The sequence below is a fragment of the Alexandromys fortis genome, unplaced genomic scaffold (genome assembly GCF_014885135.2).
Source record: "Alexandromys fortis isolate MF-2015 unplaced genomic scaffold, M_Fortis_MF-2015_v1.1 scaffold_103, whole genome shotgun sequence".
NCBI classification, from domain to species: Eukaryota; Metazoa; Chordata; class Mammalia; order Rodentia; family Cricetidae; genus Alexandromys; species Alexandromys fortis.
In genome coordinates this window covers 3,587,112-3,604,758 of record NW_026067978.1, presented here as the reverse complement: position 1 = coordinate 3,604,758, position 17,647 = coordinate 3,587,112, and the positions used below count along the sequence as shown (strand labels likewise).

The window sequence follows — 17,647 nt, the reverse complement described above, 5'->3', positions numbered from 1 at the left end:
AGGGTCTCTTACTGGCCTAGGGCTGGCCAGTTTGGCAAGGCTGATGGCTAAGGAAGCCCAGCTTCCGTTCTTCCCATCCCCAGCTGTAGGATGGCAAGTGTGCACTACTGTGCCTGTTTGGTTTGGTTTTGGGAACGTGGGTCCTCATGCTCATGTGACACGCCCTTTACTGACTGTGCGTCTCCGCAGCCCTTCTATGGGACTTCAACAAACCTCTTAGTGTACCTAGCCCCCCATCTCGGGAAAGTCAGCTGCCCCAAGAGAGTCCTGGTTGTAGAAGACAATTTAGATAGAATTTGGGGAGCAGAGAGAGCATTTAGCCTGCTAATGAGAGGGAGGGCAGCTTCACGGGAACGGGGCCTGAGTAGTTACACAAAGACCCACCCTCAGAACGGTCTCCCCTGCCTTGTTATACCCTATGCCATACTGTGATACTATTGCAATTGAAGGAGTTCCCACGGCACTACATTGTCTTGAAACTGTTAAGCTTCAGTCAAGTGGCCCTATATTTTCATTCTGAAACACTATGACTTCTGTTCTAGGAACAACTTTCCTCTTGCAGAGCTTTGAGACCACAGTCATTTTAAGTGGGGGAGGAGAGGCACTAAGGTCCCAGATAAAATTTGGGGTTCAGTGAGTGCTGTGTAAGAGGGATGGTGGAGAGTGAGGGAAGGCGGGGAGGTTCCACTGGAAGGTGTCGAGGGCGGGGGTGTGTGTGTGGGGGGGTTATAGCTCTAGAGCCCTGCTTAGCATGCACAAGGTCTTGGGATCACTTCCCAACAATACAACCAAATGAATGGCCAGTGAATGGGAGAGATGAATGGGAGCTTTTGGGAGCTGATGCAGGTGTGGGGAGGGGCAGGTATCAGTACCAGCCGCCCTCCCATCAGCAGGAAGATAGCTGGATGCCCTCAAGGGCCGACTCGTTCAGTCCCACCTCCTGCTGACACAGCCCTCGCTCAGGTGTGACTCTCACTCTCCTGGCCAGCAGCTGCTCACACCTTTCTTCCTATCTCAGATTATCACAAGTCCCTGGAGGATGCCCTGAGCTCAGACACATCTGGCCACTTCAGGAGGATCCTCATTTCTCTGGCCACGGTGAGTGAATTTATGGCTCTGAGGCCCATTCATCCATGGACTGTAAGAGAGAATGCCCCCACACCCACTCCCACCCCCTTGCCTCCTGGGGTTCTGCCTTAAAATCTCTATTGTTTCCCTTTTTTGTTGTTGGTTTTGTTTTGTTTTATGACAGGGTTTCTCTGTGTAACCCTGGCTGGCCTCAAACTCACAGAGATGCACCTGCCTCTGCCTCCCACGTGTCGGGATTAAAACCGTGCTCCACCACCACCCTGTGAGAATCCATTTTTGATGGCTGGTGTTGTAACTTTTTTGGTCTCTTTCATATAGACCAGAACCACATGGGTGGCTCTGTCCTGTAACCCAGGGACCACGTGGCCTACCCTGGAATTGTTTCATGTTGTAAAAGATGAAAAGGGGTGCAGAGAGGTGACTGAGCAAGACCTACGGGTGACTGTAGGGTGCCTGTGGGGGATGTTTAGGCCTGACTTCTCGATGGTCCTATGACAGGGAAATCGCGAGGAAGGAGGAGAAAACCGAGACCAAGCCCGGGAAGATGCTCAGGTGAGATTCCCGCCCATCTCTACTGGACAGCTGGCGGGTCCCTGCCAGGAATGACTCTCAGGTGGGGCAAGATCCTGGCTGGGACATGGCTGGTTTGACTGACATGTTTAGGTCTACTCTACAAAGCGAATGCTCGAGGATTTATAGTGTAGGGTGGGAGGGTGGAGCTTGCTTGCTGGAGGGTGGGAGGGTAGAGCTTGCCTCCCTGGCCCTTCCCATGTGGAGTCTGGGACCTTCAGCACTATATGGCATTCATAGATCGCCCGGGTCAAACCTCTAAGCCTGCAGTGGGAAATGGAAGTCCAAGAGGGTGACTGGTTTCTCAAATCACACAGCAAATCTGGCCCAAGGAGAGCTGACCCAGAGAGAGTGGGTTTGGAATCTTGCTGTGAAAAAGGCCTGAGAACCAAATGTCTAGATTTCCTGTCTGAAAAATGAGGCAAAAATCAAAGGGGTGACTTGGCAAACTTTAGCAAGCTCCTAAAGGCTGGTGCCACTGTCCCTCACTGATGATGTATCCCAGGTACCCTGTGTCCAGTGATGCCTAGATACTACCAAATAGTGGCAGGGGAGGGGGTCACCAGAGCTCCTGGCCACTCCGCTTCTTAGGCTTCTCTGAAGCTGCACTTAGAGGCTGGGCAGCCCCAAGTCATTTTCCTGAGCCCCCACTGAGGTCCTCACTGTTGTCCCCATGGACCTGAGTCAGGTCTCTGTCTGTTCTGACTGCCCTAACCCCATCTGCTGCAAGAGCTGCCCCATGCTGGAGCTGGGCACAGATGCCACCAATGGTAACGCTAGCATCCAGGGATTGCAGTTGGTCACTAGAAAGAGCATTGACCAACCCAGAGTCCCAGCTGAGCCCCAGCTTCACCAGCGGACAGGAGCTGAGACACCAGTGTCAACTCAGCAATCCCTAGGATAGCCTGACAAAACTGAAATTGCAAAAATTAGGCACACCCCAGCAGTGGGAGGAGCTGAGGCCGGAAGAGCAGGAGCCTAGCCTTAGCTCAGGGAGGCCCTGTCTCCAAAAGAACAACACAAAACCCCAAAACCCCCAAGCCCTTGTTACAGAGTTTAGAAGGGGCGCCCTGTGTTGAGCAGGCATTAATGCTCCTCTGTGTACCATCTTGTTTTTCCTGCGAAGAAAAAAAGCCTTAACAGGCCCACAGTTTCTGAGTGGCTTCAGTTTGATTGGCACTCAGGTCCACCCGACTCCAATCTGGCTTACACAATACCCTCTAGGACCCAGCACCATCATCTCCCATACAGCTCCTTGCTCAAGAAACCATGGCCCAGTTGCCCAGTCCTGTTCTGGAATTACAATGTCAGAAGCTCCAGGATCCCAGTCAAAAGGATGTTTTCAATTATATACAAGTACATTCATAGGCGCTAACCATGGGTAACCCCACCATCGTTTACTGAGCCCACATTTCACACACACACACACACCCAGCAGGTATTTATTTAGTATTTGTGAGCATCCTCATGGTGTAGCAGGGGGGCTTTTAATCTTAGATTTCACCAGCATCCGTTCTCTAGGGAATGCAGCTGCCTGGTACCTGCTCTGCCTTGGGTCCTGGTGGGGCAGTGGTGGTCCTGGCCCAGCAACTGCTTTGCAAGAGAAGGAGAGAGAGAGAACCAGGGTAGAGGCAGTGGAGGGATCCTTTGAACCAGAGCCCTGCATTGACAGAGGCTTGGCAGCTTCTCCGTGAATAAGGCGCAGATCCTGGTACAGCGTCAGCTCAGTTTCTGACAACTAGCAAGGTTTTATCTCTTCCATAAAACTTTAGAAAATAGAGCCAAAGGAAAAAAACCTACCCCCCCCCCCATAGTCATCACTTAATATAGTTATTCAAATCGGGCTTTCTTTTTGTATATATAAATAGTTTCCTGTTTATAGCAGTTAAAATAAGATGGGCAGAATAAACCTCTCCTGTAAGTCCAGCAGAGCCTCCCTGCAAGTTCAAGCCCAACCTGTTTTGCATAGTGAGTTTCAGGACTCTATCAAAAGCACTATTGAAAGAAAGAAGCGGGAAGGAAGTGGCCTATAGCGGCTTTCAAAGCCAGTTCTCTCCTCCCATTTTACAAAGGCAGTGTCTCTCCTGTTCCACTGCTACTGGCCTTGCAAGCTTTCTCCAGCTCTCACTGGAGTGTTGGGACTACAGATGTGCTTGAGCGCGCGCGCGCGCGCGCACACACACACACACACACACACACACACCCCACATGAGCTCCGGGAATCAAACTCAGCAGGTGCTCCTGGCAAGTGCTTTGGCTGAGTCCTCTCCCTGGCTCAGTTAGTCATTCTTCCGTGGCATCCAATGCATTCACACTGCACAGCCATCGCTGCTACCCCGCCCCCAACCGCTCTTCTTTTAACAAAACTGAAACTCTGAGCCCATGAGCTAGTGGTTCCTCGTTTCCTCTCCCTCTACCCCAGAACAGCCTGCCTTCTGTCTCTGGATTTGACGCCTCTGCAAACATCACCTTAGGGACTTGTGTGCTCGTAGCTGGCTTACTTCACTCCGCACAATGCCCCCCATGACTCAACGAGGTGATTGAAAGTATTGAAAGCCCCGAGTAGCCCATAAGCCTTAAACGAGGATCATCATTGCCTGACATTTAAAGCAAAATGAAATTAAGTATTTCTGCAATGAGGAATATGATCGTAAAGTTCCAGGGTGGGTAAAGGAGCTGCCTAACTCTGGCCTCATGCGGTAGACACTTGAGAGACACATCGTCCGTGTAGTTACCTCCTGGTGACTATGAGTATCGTTTTCATCTAGATAAAAAAAGCACCAGTATATACAATACATATGCACATATGGACTTAATGTAAATCATATAAAGAAGTCTTGTTTTTATGATGCTGTGGTTCAAACCCAGGGCCTTAGAGCTTCTCCACTATCTCAGTCATAATTTTTTCTTTTTAATGTGTGGGCGACGGTGGCGCACGCCTTTAATCCCAGCACTCGGGAGGCAGAGCCAGGCGGATCTCTGTGAGTTCGAGACCAGCCTGGTCTACTGAGCTAGTTCCAGGACAGGCTCCAAAGCCACAGAGAAACCCTGTCTCGGAAAAAAAAAAAAAAAAAAATGTGTGTGTATGTGTTTCCTTGAGTACATAAGTGCAGTGCCTGCAGAGGCCAGAAGAGGGCAGCTTCTCCCCTGGAGCTGAGATTATGGGCAATTGTAAGCCACCTGGCGTGGGTGCTGAGCGCCAAAGCCAAGTCCTCTGATAGAGCAGTGCCTGCTCTTATCCACAGAACTTTCTTTCCAACCCCCTTAGTCTTTTTTAAAGCTCCGTGGGACCTTGAACACGGTGGCATCTTCTGTAATTCCATAACTCAGAAGGCAGAAGCAGGATTGCTGGGCATTTAAGGCCTACCTGGGCTGCTATAGAGTGAGACTTTGTCTTCAAAGAGAGGAAGGAAAGAAGCCAGGTGTGGTGCTGCACACCTGTAATCCCAGCACTCGAGAAGCAGAGGCAGGCAGATCTCTGTGAGTTCCGGTCCAGCCTGGTCTACGTAGTGGATTCCTGGCCAGTCAGGGCTACATCGTGAAACCTTGTCTCAAAACTAAATAAAGACTAGAATCTTGGTCTGTGCAGGAGAATACGACGGTTGGCAGGATGCTGGGGAAAGGGCTAAGGTGGCAGACAGTTCAGACGCATGGAGACTAGCTGGATTTGTTCCCAGACATTCTGGGTTAGAGCATCTTGGCTCACAAAAGTCCTGGCCACAATGTCTGCTCCACAAGCTGTTCTTAAGGAGAATGTTCGTAGTGCCCACCTACGCTGTGTGCCCGTGACTCCCAGACCTCAGCTGTCCTGCCTTTCTGTCTGTGACCTGGGGAGCTAAGGTGACAGAGCCTGATACCGATTCACTTCCGAGAATCTGTGCCTGTCCCGTCCCCTGCCCAGTGGCTCTGTAGGCTAGCGAAGGGGGCTTTCCTTCCTCTAGATGTCAGACAAGCTGGGGCCTGCAGGCTATTCTCGGGTACTGGGTATAAAGGGTGTCATTCTCCTTCTGGGAAGCTACATTTTAACTATTCTCAATGGGTGGTGGTGGCGGCACACACCTTTAATCCCAGCACCTGGGAGACAGGGGCAGGCAGATCTGTGAGTCTGAGCACAGCCTGGTCTACTGAGTGAGTTCCAGGACAGCCAGGGTTACACAGAGAAACCTGTCTCAGAAAAACCAAACACAACACACACAAAAAAAACAAAACCAAACAAACAAATTCCCAGGCCTGTCTTCTGCTCTGAGTTCTAGCCCAGAGGATAGAGGAAGGCGATATCCCTCCCAGTCCTTCACTGTGACCCTGGGGTCTCTCGGGACCTCTGCCACTCTGAGCTAGGCCTTGGGGCTCCAGGGTCCTCTGGCCAGTCACTCCGGCCTCTGACTCTTGCCTCCCCTCTCTCCCTCCTCTCTCTCTTCCCCACTCTCAGGTTGCTGCTGAGATCTTGGTGAGTGTTCTGTTCTTCACGGGGATGTGCCAGCTTCTGAGTCAGCCCTGCTGTGCTGGTGCTGGGCTGAGTGGGGCAGGACTGGGCAATGTCTGGGACCCTCCCTCATGGCTTCTCTCTCTCCCCTTCCGGGCCTTTTAAGGACCCTGGTAGTTTAAAAAGGGCCAGGTGTGATGGTGCATGAATAATCCCAGCACTTGGCAAGTGGAGTTAGGAGGATCAGGAGTTCAAGGCCATCCTCAACTTCCTAGAGAGTTTGAGGCCAGCCTGGGCTACCCGAGACCCTGTCTCAAAAAATGGGAGTTGTTGCAAAGCTAGTGTTCCCCAAGCTTTGGCCATTCATCCATGCCTCTCGGGCCCGCTCTGTGCTGTATAATCACCAGCGATGATTGCTGCCTGTAAACTGGCTCATCTTCATTTTAAAAGTGAGTTTTTAAAAGAGAATGCAAATAGGGTCATAGCTGGCTAGGGCATCTTTGTGGAAACTTATGTGGTAGAATACAAATTTGTTTGCCCTTGACCCCAACTGGGGGAAACTGGCTAGGACATTTTTTGCTTGCTCACACACGTGTCCATGCTCCCCAAAGGGATTGTCTGGTGACTGGGTAAGAGGACCAAGTCCCTGTACCCACCTCCAGCCCCATTTTGGGTCCTGAGGACTTCAAAGAGGGATGGAATGACCATTATGCTTGAGTTGAGGAGAGAGGGGACCAACCTCAATCTCCTCCCCCGCCCCTTCCTTCTCTGAGCCTCAGCAGAGACAGTCGGTACTAACCATGGCTTCTCATGTCTCCCCCTCAATCCTTGCCCTAACTGGGCTCTGCAGGAAATAGCAGACACTCCCAGCGGAGACAAAACGTCCTTGGAGACTCGCTTCATGACGGTCCTGTGCACCCGTAGCTATCCCCACCTCCGCAGAGGTGAGCCTGCAGGAACCCCACCCTTTCCAGTGTGGTAGTGGGAGCCCCAAATCTGACCTGAACCTCCCAGCTCTCTGTGAAGAGCAGAGCAGCTAAGTGCCTAATTCTTTCTTCTCACTCCAGTGGTAGAATGGTAGGGGACTCCAGAGCCCTAGCCTGTCCTCAGCCAACTCCCTTCCCCACCTTACCAAAGCAGGTAGAATACCTAGGATAAGGAAAGACCAGCCAGTTTCACCTCAGAAACGTGCAGTATTAAGGATGCTGAGGTGTGCTGTCGTGGTCCATCGGTGATGCCAGGAACAAAGCAGAGAGGGGTGAGGGTGGCACAGAACAGAACCACAGCTGTGTGCGGTGGCAATCCCAAAGTCCCCTGTCACTGAGACTTTGCTGTCTTGCAAGTATCTGCTCAGTATCTTTCAGTACTCAGATACTTGTTGCTTGATGTTCGGTTGCCTTGACTCCAGTCCCCCACTTACTAGCTATGTGGCTGAGCAGGTGACTGGGTCTCTGTGCCTTAATCCCCTTATCTAAGAATTGGGGTTTTAGTTGTACCTCCCATGGTTGCTAGGATACCAAACCTACAATAAACATTAAGTAATCAGCCTATGCAGGGCACACAGAGCCTCCTGTCATTTTGATTATTATATAATAAGCACCATCCCAGCCAGTCAGGGAATAAGAGGGAACCCAGAGAGGAAGGCCACCTGGGGTGGTCTGGGCATAGTTCCTTTTACACATCAGGCTGGGATAACAGAACTAACTCCCAAGACCTGAGACTATTGGCCAGACCTGGAGGCGCTGATATAGCCTAGTTGGCTCCAAGCTTTAGGGCAGCCCTGAGACCAGAACCTACCTGTCACCCCAGCCTTACCCAATGAACAATGTATGAGATAGGTCAGGTGACTCCCCCAGCTGGCGTTTACCTCCTCCTCTTTCCTCTTGGCCAGTCTTCCAGGAGTTCATCAAGATGACCAACTATGACATAGAGCACGTCATCAAGAAGGAGATGTCTGGGGATGTCAAGGACGCATTTGTGGCCATCGGTAATTGGCAGGCACCAGGGGAAGGGGCTGGGGCATTCCTGGGAAGGTAGGCAGGTTCCCAAGAGGAATGTAGCTTTAGCATCATCCTGTGCTTATGTTACCTGGGACTCAACACTGTCTCAGATCTCCTCCCTGCCAAGGTATGATTGTGGGGGGCAGCCTGAGGACATCTTCAAGGCTTTGGGGACAGGGTGAGAAAAGGGGCTTTCCAGGGAAAGGACCAGGAGAGCAGAGAAGGGTAGTGCTCTGCAGGATTGAAGTGTGTGTGTGTGTGTGTGTGTGTGTGTGTGTGTGGTGTGTGTGTGTTGTATATATTTATATCAATGTATATATTTATATCTATATATATAGAGAGAGAGGGATACCACTCACAAGACACCATATATACGTCCATGAGATTCACAGGATATATATGCATAGCGTGTAAAATGCATTCATTCACAGGGTCCACAGTGCATGTATGCACTGGACACATGTTAAACGTGTTCTCTCATACCACATTCTGCCACTGAGCTACCTCCTTTCTCTGGGATTTTTAGTTTTTTGTTACATGTTATTATTTATTTTGTGTTTGTGTACACATAAATACATGTATACAGGTATGTGCATACCATAGCATGCATGTGGAGGTCAGAGGAAAACTTTAGGGATTTGGTTCTCTCTACTGTGTGGGTCCTGGGGATTGAACTCAGGTCCTTAGGCTTGGTTTCAAGTACATTAGCCTGCTGAGCCAGCTCACAGCCCAAAGATCTTGACTTGGAAAAGGTCTCTTTCCCTTTGGGATCTCATTTCTTGCAGTATGTGTGCATACAAAGCTAAGCATGATATTGCATCCCGTGTATTCCTTATTGTACCAGCAGGTGGCGATAGAAGGCTTTCAGATTCTGTCAACTATAAAATGCATCTTGAATTTCAGGAATTCTGAAATGTGGAGGAGAAGTAGTCTAGATTAGATAAATGGAGGTATTGCTTACAGTGGCTCTTTATCACCGAGAGTGACACCAGACAGGCAGGACAGCACAGTGATTGGAAGCCGGGGAGCTAAGTAAGAACTGCCCCTTGATTGTTGTGTGTCTCTGGGCAGAACACAGGACCTGCCTCAGTTTCTGCACTCTGTGACAGGATATGAAAACTGGTCTTTCTACCCAGTCCTTAAGTGGCACGGAAGTTGTTAACCCCACACACACACCCTACCCCCCCCCCAATGTCGCTGGGATCTAGAGTGGAGTTTAAAACTCAGGTGTTTGGGGGTTTTGGTTTTGGTTTTGTTTTAGGTAATTTTTTGTGACGTGTGTGTGTGTGTGTGTGTGTGTGTGTGTGTACCACATATGTGTGATAACTTGTGAAATCCAGAAGAAGTTGTCGTATCTCCTGGGACTGAAGTTAATAGGCAGCTGTAAGTGACCCAAAGGACATAACGGGAACAAAACTTGAGTCCTTTGGAAGAGCAAAAAGTGTTCTTATCCACTAAGCTCTCTCTCCAGACCCAGAAATTCAGTTTTTAACCATCTTTTCACATGCTTTCAATGTACTTAAAATTGGTGGCCCTGCGTTCAGTATCCTGGAGAGCTTAAATCCCATTTACATATTCTGCTGACCTCAGTCAGCTTCAAGCATCTTCGCTGTAGGAAACATGCAACACATGACAGAGTGAGAGATGAACACAGGGACAAAAACAGGGAGAAGCCTTGTGGAGGGGATGTAAAACACCTTCGAGCATGGAAGGTTAGCAATGATCTGCAGACCCAGAAGCTTGGTTGCAGTAGACAGAGGCAAGCCCTGCCCAGGGTCTGAGCAACACACAGCCTCTGACCAGACTCCCTGCTTCTCTCCTCTCTTCCCCTACAGTCCAGAGTGTCAAGAACAAGCCTCTCTTCTTTGCTGACAAACTGTACAAGTCCATGAAGGTATGGCATCTGACCTGTTTATGAGCACTGTCTTTCCCAAACCTACAGGCACAGATGTGCGCCATCCCCCAGATGAGGACTTCAGGCTGCTGTTTCCCCGCTTTGCTGTTTATCAACATCTACGTTTGGCCCAAAGATAGCCTTTCTCAATCAAGGGTGATTTTTGTGCCCCTCCCCCCAGGGATATTTGTGATATCCAGACAAATTTCTGGTTGCCAAATCTTAAAAGAGTTTTGCTGTTGGCATCTGGTGGGAGTGACCAGGGATGTTAATATACCCTGTCGTACACAAGATAGATCCCTAGATCAAAGAATGATTCAACCCAAATGCTTGAGAACTCACTACATGCCAAGGCCGGAGCCTTGTGTCCACCTCTAACCACAGTTGACACCATGGGAGTTCTATGGGCCCATGGTAACCCCCTTATTTCCTAGAAGAACAAAGAGCAGTACAGGGCAGTTAAAGTTGGACCCATGTCTGTCAATTCTTTCCTATCCTATCCTTCCCCTGCCTCCTGGGGGCTGCCAGGAACCCCTTGTGTGTCTTGGGTTTGGCTGCATCACTCCAGCCTCTGCCTTCATCTTCATGTGTATGCCTGTGTCCCTTAGATGCCACCCAGAGGGTTTAGGGCCCTAATCCAACATGACATCATTTTAATCCATTACAATGGTATGGTAATTAATTTTCCATCTCCATGCTACAATATTTGGGAGGAAAATCAAATTAAAGGATGGGGGGAAAAAAGGATTTGGGCTCACAGTTTCCGAGGCTTCAATCCATAGTTTTCTAGTCCATTGCTTTTGAGCCTGTGGTGATGTAGAATATGGTGTCAGGGAGGAGGACATGGCAGAGCAGAGCTTCTCACTTCCTGGTAGCCTGGAGCAGAGAGGGAAGAAGGGACCAGGGACAAAGGATATCCTCTGCCACCCCCAGGACTTACTTCACCCTCGCCACTTCCCAGCAATACCATCAGATTGTATGTGCATCAATGCGCTGACCTGTCGAGGAAGTCGGAAACCTTAAGACCCACTTCCCCAAATCTCTAGCTCTGAACACTGCACTGGCGACCAGGCCTGCAAGTGCATGGATTTGGGGAAGGATGCGGCCTCCGAACCACAGCGACACAAAGACTCTGTTCCCAAGGTTACGTCCTGAGGCTCCAGCAGAATGTGAGCTTTAGCAGGGCCCTCTCAGCCCACACAGACCCTCCGCGCCTCTCTGTCTGGCCAAGGGAGTTATCTGTGGAAGATAGTGATGGAATAACCCCCCCACCACCACCCCGGTTTGGGAGGGCAGAAGCGACAGGCAGGCAGACATCTGTTGACCTAGCTCTCCCTCTCCCTCATGCCCCATGTATCTCTCCTTCTTGGCTCCCCCAGGGTGCCGGCACGGATGAGAAGACCCTCACCAGGGTGATGGTTTCCCGGAGTGAGATAGATCTGTTAAACATTCGGAGGGAATTCATTGAGAAATATGACAAGTCTCTACACCAGGCCATTGAGGTAAGAGAAGGGCTGCCCAGTGGGCTCTTGGATTACCGTGTGATCCGGGGAACTGCTAAATGGAGACCTGCCTCATGTTTTCACTATGAAAATATTTCTTTTATTTTATGTGTGCGTGGTTGCCTACATGCCTACAGACATGTCTGAGGCATGCCTGGTGCCCATAAAATTCAGAAGAAGGTGACAGGTTCCTTGCCACTGGAATTGCAGAGAGTTGTGAGCTGCCATGGGTGCTGGGAACCAAACGTGGGTCCTGTGCAAGAGCAGCAAGTGTTTTTAACAACTAAACCATCTGTCCAGCCCCTGGGTTTTGCTTCTTGTGGTTTTATTAAAGCATAGTTTACAGGCTGGTCAGGTGGAAACAGGCTACCAATGCTAACTGTGTTGCCAACCATACTAAAGTTTAGCTTATATACCACAAAATTGACCTTTTTTAAAGAATATAACTCAGCCGGGCTGTGGTGGCGCACACCTTTAATCCCAGCACCACTCGGAAGGCAGAGGCAGGCGGATCTCTGTGAGTTCGAGGCCAGCCTGATCTACAAGAGCTAGTTCCAGGACAGGAACCAAAAGCTACAGAGAAACCCTGTCTCAAAAAATCAAAAAAAAAAAAAAAAAAAGAAAGAAAGAAATTTCTTATTTTGAGACAGGGACACTGTGTTGCCCAGGCTAGCCTTAAGGTCACTCTGTAGCCCAAGCTGATGTTGAACCTGCCTTCCTCTTGCCTCCACCCCCTATTGGCTGGGATTACAGAGGTGTGCCACCATACCTGGTTCCTATAGGACTAGGAATCAAATCCAGGACTTCATGCTTGGCAAACAAGAGGTCTAACTGAGCCACATCCCTAGGCCCTCTTTGAAGGCTCTTATTTGTTTATTTGATGTCGTACTCTGAATTGAGGCTAGGGCTTCATGCATCCTAAGCACGCACACTACCAATGAGCTGTATTCCCAGTTCAGAATATAGCCAAGCATCTTGTAATCTCAAAGTAGTGATAGATCAAGGTCATTCGTGACTCTGTAGTGATTTTGAGGCCAACCTATGTTACGTGAGAGACCTTGTCTCCAAAACCAAAAGCAGGGCTGGAGAGATGGCTCAGAGGTTGAGAGCATTGCCTGCTCTGCCAAAGGTCCTGAGTTTAATTCCCAGCAACCACATGGTGGCTCACAATCTGTAATGGGGTCTGGTGCCCTCTTCTGGCCTGCAGGTATACACACAGACAGAATATCGTATACATAATAAATAAATAAACACTTTTTTAAAAAAAAGCATTATAAGTAAGAGGAGCCCCTTCTCAATGAGGATCGGTACCGGTGGGGAGAGACTGGCTTCCTGACTACCGACAGACCCCTGTGGTATATCAGAGTAACTGGTGCTTACCAGCGTGTTGCTGGCCTGAGCCTTGGTGCAGTGTGGCTCTCTCGGATAATGGCCATATAACAGTAGGCATCAAGGGCTGAGGAATTTGCCTGACTTCCCAAGAGACAAGATGGAGGCCTTTGGGAAGCTGCAGGGCTGAATGGACAGGAGACCTGGGATGGCAGATAGGATCCAATCTGCTCCCCAGATAGAGGTAGAGGAAGCACCGATGCTCTGTAGCTCTTCAGGGTCAGATTCTAGGGGTACCGGGCCTGTGTCTGGAGAGGTCTCTGGTCTTGGCACAGCAACTGTGTTGGTGACAGATTCTAGGCTGATGGCTACTAGGAGGCTGGGGTATTTAGACCAGAATTATTCTTTTCTTACAAATCTGCTTTCTCTGCCCTGCCAGGGTGACACCTCTGGAGACTTCCTGAAGGCTTTACTTGCTCTCTGTGGTGGGGAGGACTAGAGCTACCGGTCTTAGCGGCCCCTCTGCCAAGTAGCGGCACCAGCCACCGTGACCTGACCAAGCCATCGTTCCAGCTGCAGAGACTAAGGAAGGAGGGGTGAGGGGTGGAGCTGGACTACCATTCAGCTGGGGCTCTCTCTAGCCATGGAGGGTCCCTGGTGGTCCCTTCTGTTATCCCTCCTGCTCGTGGCTGGAGAATCACAGCCCTATATCACGCTCACCCCTGTTCCCCTCTATCTCCTCTCAGCCCTCCCTAGCTTCTGTCCCTTGACATAATCCCTGCCCTGATTCAAGCTTTGTCACATCTCAAAACATACCAAGCCTCTGTCTATAAAATGAGTGATGTGTATACTTTGGGGGAGGGGGGCCATGGTGGCTGGTGTCGGGCGAGCATTCTGGGATAAAGGAGATAGATTAGTCTTCCCCCACTGCTAAAGCACTGAGGTAGGAACTTCCATGCCCAGGTTTCACTTTGTGTCTACGACACCCTGGGCTTCAGACCTTGGGCCCATCCCTTCCCTTCTCTGGCCTCGGTTTTGTTATTTACAAAATGAGAGACCAAAATATCTTGGCTTCCCTTCTAACCCCGACCTTCTGGGCTGAGCCTGCAGCTTGAATCTTATTCTTTGTTTTACAAAGGGAAGAAACAGGGCGAAGGAGATCATTCACGTAAGCAAGTTCTGTGCAAGCGTGAGGACCTGAGTTCACTCTCCAGAACCCATATAAAAAAGCTGGGTACCCGCAAAGCACAGTGGTGCGCACCTTTAAAGCCAGCACTAAGGAGACAGAGGCAGGCAGAGCTCTGTGGGTTCAAGGGCAGCCTGGTCTACACAGCAAGGTCAGGCCAGCCAGGGATCTACAGAAAGACCCTATGTGAAAACAAGTATATATAAACAAAAAACCAGGTGCACTGTGGTTTTATAACCCCAGTGCTGGAAGATGGAGACTGGAGGACCATGGACCTTCACCTCCTCCTGCTTCTTGGGAAGATACGGCGTGGGAGCCTGCTGTAAACCCGGCAAGTCCCAGCCTCCCTGGGCTTCTGGTCCCCCGTCCTTCCTCCCTGAATGTCCTCCCCTCACAACCAACCCGTAGGTCCTCTCCAACATCCTCAAGGACACATGCTATGAGTAGATCTTCTAGAGTGGTGGGCGGGAGAGATAAGCCACGGGGCTCAGCAGCAGCTTCTCTGTCCATCTTCCCCGAGCCACCTTCTATTCTGCACTTGGATCTGAGAGTTTTCAGGGACTGTGATGGGAAGCTGTCTATTTGGCTGGCCCATGGAGGTTATTGCACTCAGGGTGTTGATGGTAGAAGCCGTCCACGTGGACAGTTGGGAGATTCTGGGTCTAGTCTTTTGTCATTCACTTACTGGGTGACCTTGCAGCCATTATCCATTGACCTCATTGGGCCTCAGTTTTCCCATTTGTATAGTGAAGGGTTGGATACATGAGTCTGAAACAACAACAACAAAAACCCACTTACTTGTCAGATCTCTTCCCTTCTTCCAACAGGCAGGAGTCCAGGTGCCCTGGAGGGTCAGCTAAGAGTGTTTTGAGGTATTTGCCAAATTTAACAATTAGCAAAATGGCTAATGGTTTTTGGAGTCAGGCTTTTTATCAATGTTATGAACTGTAGCCTCTTTGAACCTCCATTTGCTTGCCTGTCACATGGGCCCCCAGTTCTCAGCCTTTGTGGGAAGCCAGTGAGACAGTCCCCAAAGCACTTCACCGAGCATCTACGTGGCTTGAAGGCAGCGGTTGTCACCCTCTGCCTTGAGCCAGGTTCAGTGGCGGGAGCTAAGAGCTGATTCCATGATGTCTCTGAACTTGGGCCTCAAGAAGTGGGGCAGCCTTGGATCATAGAGACACCCAAGCCGAGGAAGAATGATGCCCTAATAGATATGTGTAAAGCTGCTCACTATGGCCAGCTCTGATCTCAGAACTTAGGAAGCAGAGGCAGGAGGTGAGCCTAGGTTACATATCAAGACCCCCATCTTAAAATAAAAATGGGGCTGAAGGGATGGTTCAACAGGTAATGGTGTGTGTGTGTGTGTGTGTGTGTGTGTGTGTGTGTGTATTTGTGAAAACCTAAATCCAAATCTCCAACATATGGTAAAAAAAAAAAAAAAGCTATGTATGGGGGCTGGGAGAGATGGCACAGTGGTTAGGAACACTGGCAGCTGCTCACAACCAGCTGGAATTTCAGTTCCAGCAGAGCCAATGCCCTCTTCTGTCTTCAGAACCCAAGCATGAAGTGGTACGCGAACGCACACAGGCAAAACCCTCCTACACATGAAATAAAAATAATGTTTTGCCAAGCAGTTTCTGACTGTGAATTCCTGTAACCCCAGGTGGGAGGAAAGAGAAAGTGAGGAAAGAATGTTGACTGGGCCCCAGGTTTTCTAAGAGGCCCTGCCCTGGGGGAGAGAACAGGGCCCTGGAATACTCCTCTGACCACACTCATATATTAAAATTTTTTTAATTGCATATATGTGCATCCATATGTTAAGTATTTCAAAGGGAGATGAGCTAGGGAAAAAAGCAAAGGAACGTGAGGGCTAGGAGAGAGGAGACCCCCCCCACACAAGGCAATCACAAAAAATGCTGTGGGAACTAGGAATGAAAACAGCTGAGCCCAGTGCTTACGTCGAGGAAGGCATGTTTCTGTGCCTCTGCGTTCCTCCTCCCCTCTGTCTCCAGCTGAGGAGTGTCGCCTTTCAAGGATTGCTCATAAGAGGGAGGATTTCAGTGTTTGTAGGGTGAAGTGGTTGTGACAGAAATGGAAGTTTGCATCCAGTTCCAGAGGGCCTGAAATGTCAGCATTTTTCTGGATTCCAGGAAAGTCTGTAAGAGTTGTGGGCATGGGGGTGGTGAGGTATCCCTGTGCGTGAAAAGCATGCCTTTCTGTCTGTCTGTCTTTCTTTCTTTCTTCCTTTCTCTTTCTTTCTTTCTTTCTCTTTCTTCTTTCCTTTCTTTTTCCTTTGTTTCTTTCTCTTTCTTTCCTTTCTTCCTTACTCCCTTCCTCCTCCCCTCCCTCCCCCTTTCTTTTTTTCTTGAAGCTGGGTCTCCTGATGTAGCCCAGGCTGGCCTCAAACTTGCATGGAGATGGTGATAACCTGATCCTCCTGCCTCTGCCCCAGAGTGCTGGATTACAGGCATAGATCACCAACTCCGACAAGCTGTACTTACACAGAAGTCAGCCATTCTGAAATCTTAAACAGCTTGTTCATTAATAATTATTCATTCATTCATGAGCTTAAACTTTCTGATACCTGCTGTGTACCATGCTGAGTGCTGGAAGCAAGAGCTAGGAACGCTGGGAGCTAGAGCTATGAACGCTGGGAGCTAGAGCTATGAACGGTGATGGTTCCAATCCTTACAGGGCTTCAGTGAGTGCCTCTTCTGTGTGAATCTCTCCACAACAGCATTGGAGATTGCTCTCCTGGCCCAGGCTCAAGGCACAAAAGTGATGGGGGTTAAATTAAAAGGGAAGCCACAGCAGTTCAAACCACCACTGTCTCAGAGTAGGAGATGGGGGAGGATGGCTTTGAGGTGCAGGTGGTGCCTCAGAAATTCTCACCTCCCTCGGTGACTACAGAGAGGAAGTGCTTGTCCATCACAGGAGTTTGAATGGAGTTTGAACCTCCACGGTCTGGGGTTCTAATAAACACCCCATGCCTTCTAGCATCCAAATCACCCTCTGAGATGAGCTTCAAGGCTGGAGTCTCCTTCCCTCCGGGTCCTCGTTGTTCTTTTTTGCCGTTTGTTTTTATTTTACGTGTTGAGTTGGGGGAGTACTTACACGTATGTATGTGAATCGTACATACATGCTTGTCCCCTCAGACACCAGAAGAGGACACTAGAGCCCCTGGAGCTGTAGTTACCATGCAGAAGCTGTGAACCAAATCCAGGTCCTCTGCCAGAGTCACAGGTGCCATCTCTCCAGCCCACTTGTTTTTAAAACAGGTTCTTACGTACCACAGGCTAGCCTCAAATCGCCTAGGTGACTAAGAATGACCTTGAACTTCCAACCTTCCTGCGGAAAGAGCAAGTGGGTACCACTATATATAGTTTATGTCACGCTGGGGCTGGAACGCAGGGCTTTGTGCCTGCCAGGTAAGCCCTCTGCCACCTAAGCTATATGCCTACACATCTCTGGTTCCCTAGTCACTTTCCTTAGACCGTGCATTTTCCCTTCAGGAAAGTCCTTTTCAGAAGCCTCGGTCTTTGGGGACCACACCTGAAGGAAGTAGGGCTTGGGAGGGGGCTGGCCCTGACTGGAGCAGAGCCCTGTACCTGCTCACACTTCTGCTAACAGACAGCAGTTGGCTGCTGTGAA

The 17,647-nt window shown here is 49.8% G+C and overlaps 1 protein-coding gene across 4 annotated transcripts in view; it reads left to right on the top strand.

The window, feature by feature from the left end:
- The window catches only part of Anxa6 (annexin A6), a 52,328-nt gene extending 38,686 nt beyond the window's left edge, over positions 1 to 13,642 (top strand). For 3 of the 4 annotated variants that reach the window (XM_050157617.1, XM_050157618.1, XM_050157615.1), the window contains 8 exons: positions 1,019 to 1,098; positions 1,588 to 1,641; positions 6,089 to 6,106; positions 6,933 to 7,026; positions 7,974 to 8,069; positions 9,918 to 9,976; positions 11,356 to 11,478; positions 13,247 to 13,642. In XM_050157617.1, coding sequence (XP_050013574.1) covers positions 1,019 to 1,098; positions 1,588 to 1,641; positions 6,089 to 6,106; positions 6,933 to 7,026; positions 7,974 to 8,069; positions 9,918 to 9,976; positions 11,356 to 11,478; positions 13,247 to 13,306 — 584 coding nt within the window. In that variant the 3' untranslated portion in view covers positions 13,307 to 13,642. The remainder of the gene's footprint in view (positions 1 to 1,018; positions 1,099 to 1,587; positions 1,642 to 6,088; positions 6,107 to 6,932; positions 7,027 to 7,973; positions 8,070 to 9,917; positions 9,977 to 11,355; positions 11,479 to 13,246) is intronic. The other variant, XM_050157616.1, reaches the window with a different exon arrangement.
- The last annotated feature ends 4,005 nt before the right edge of the window (positions 13,643 to 17,647 follow it).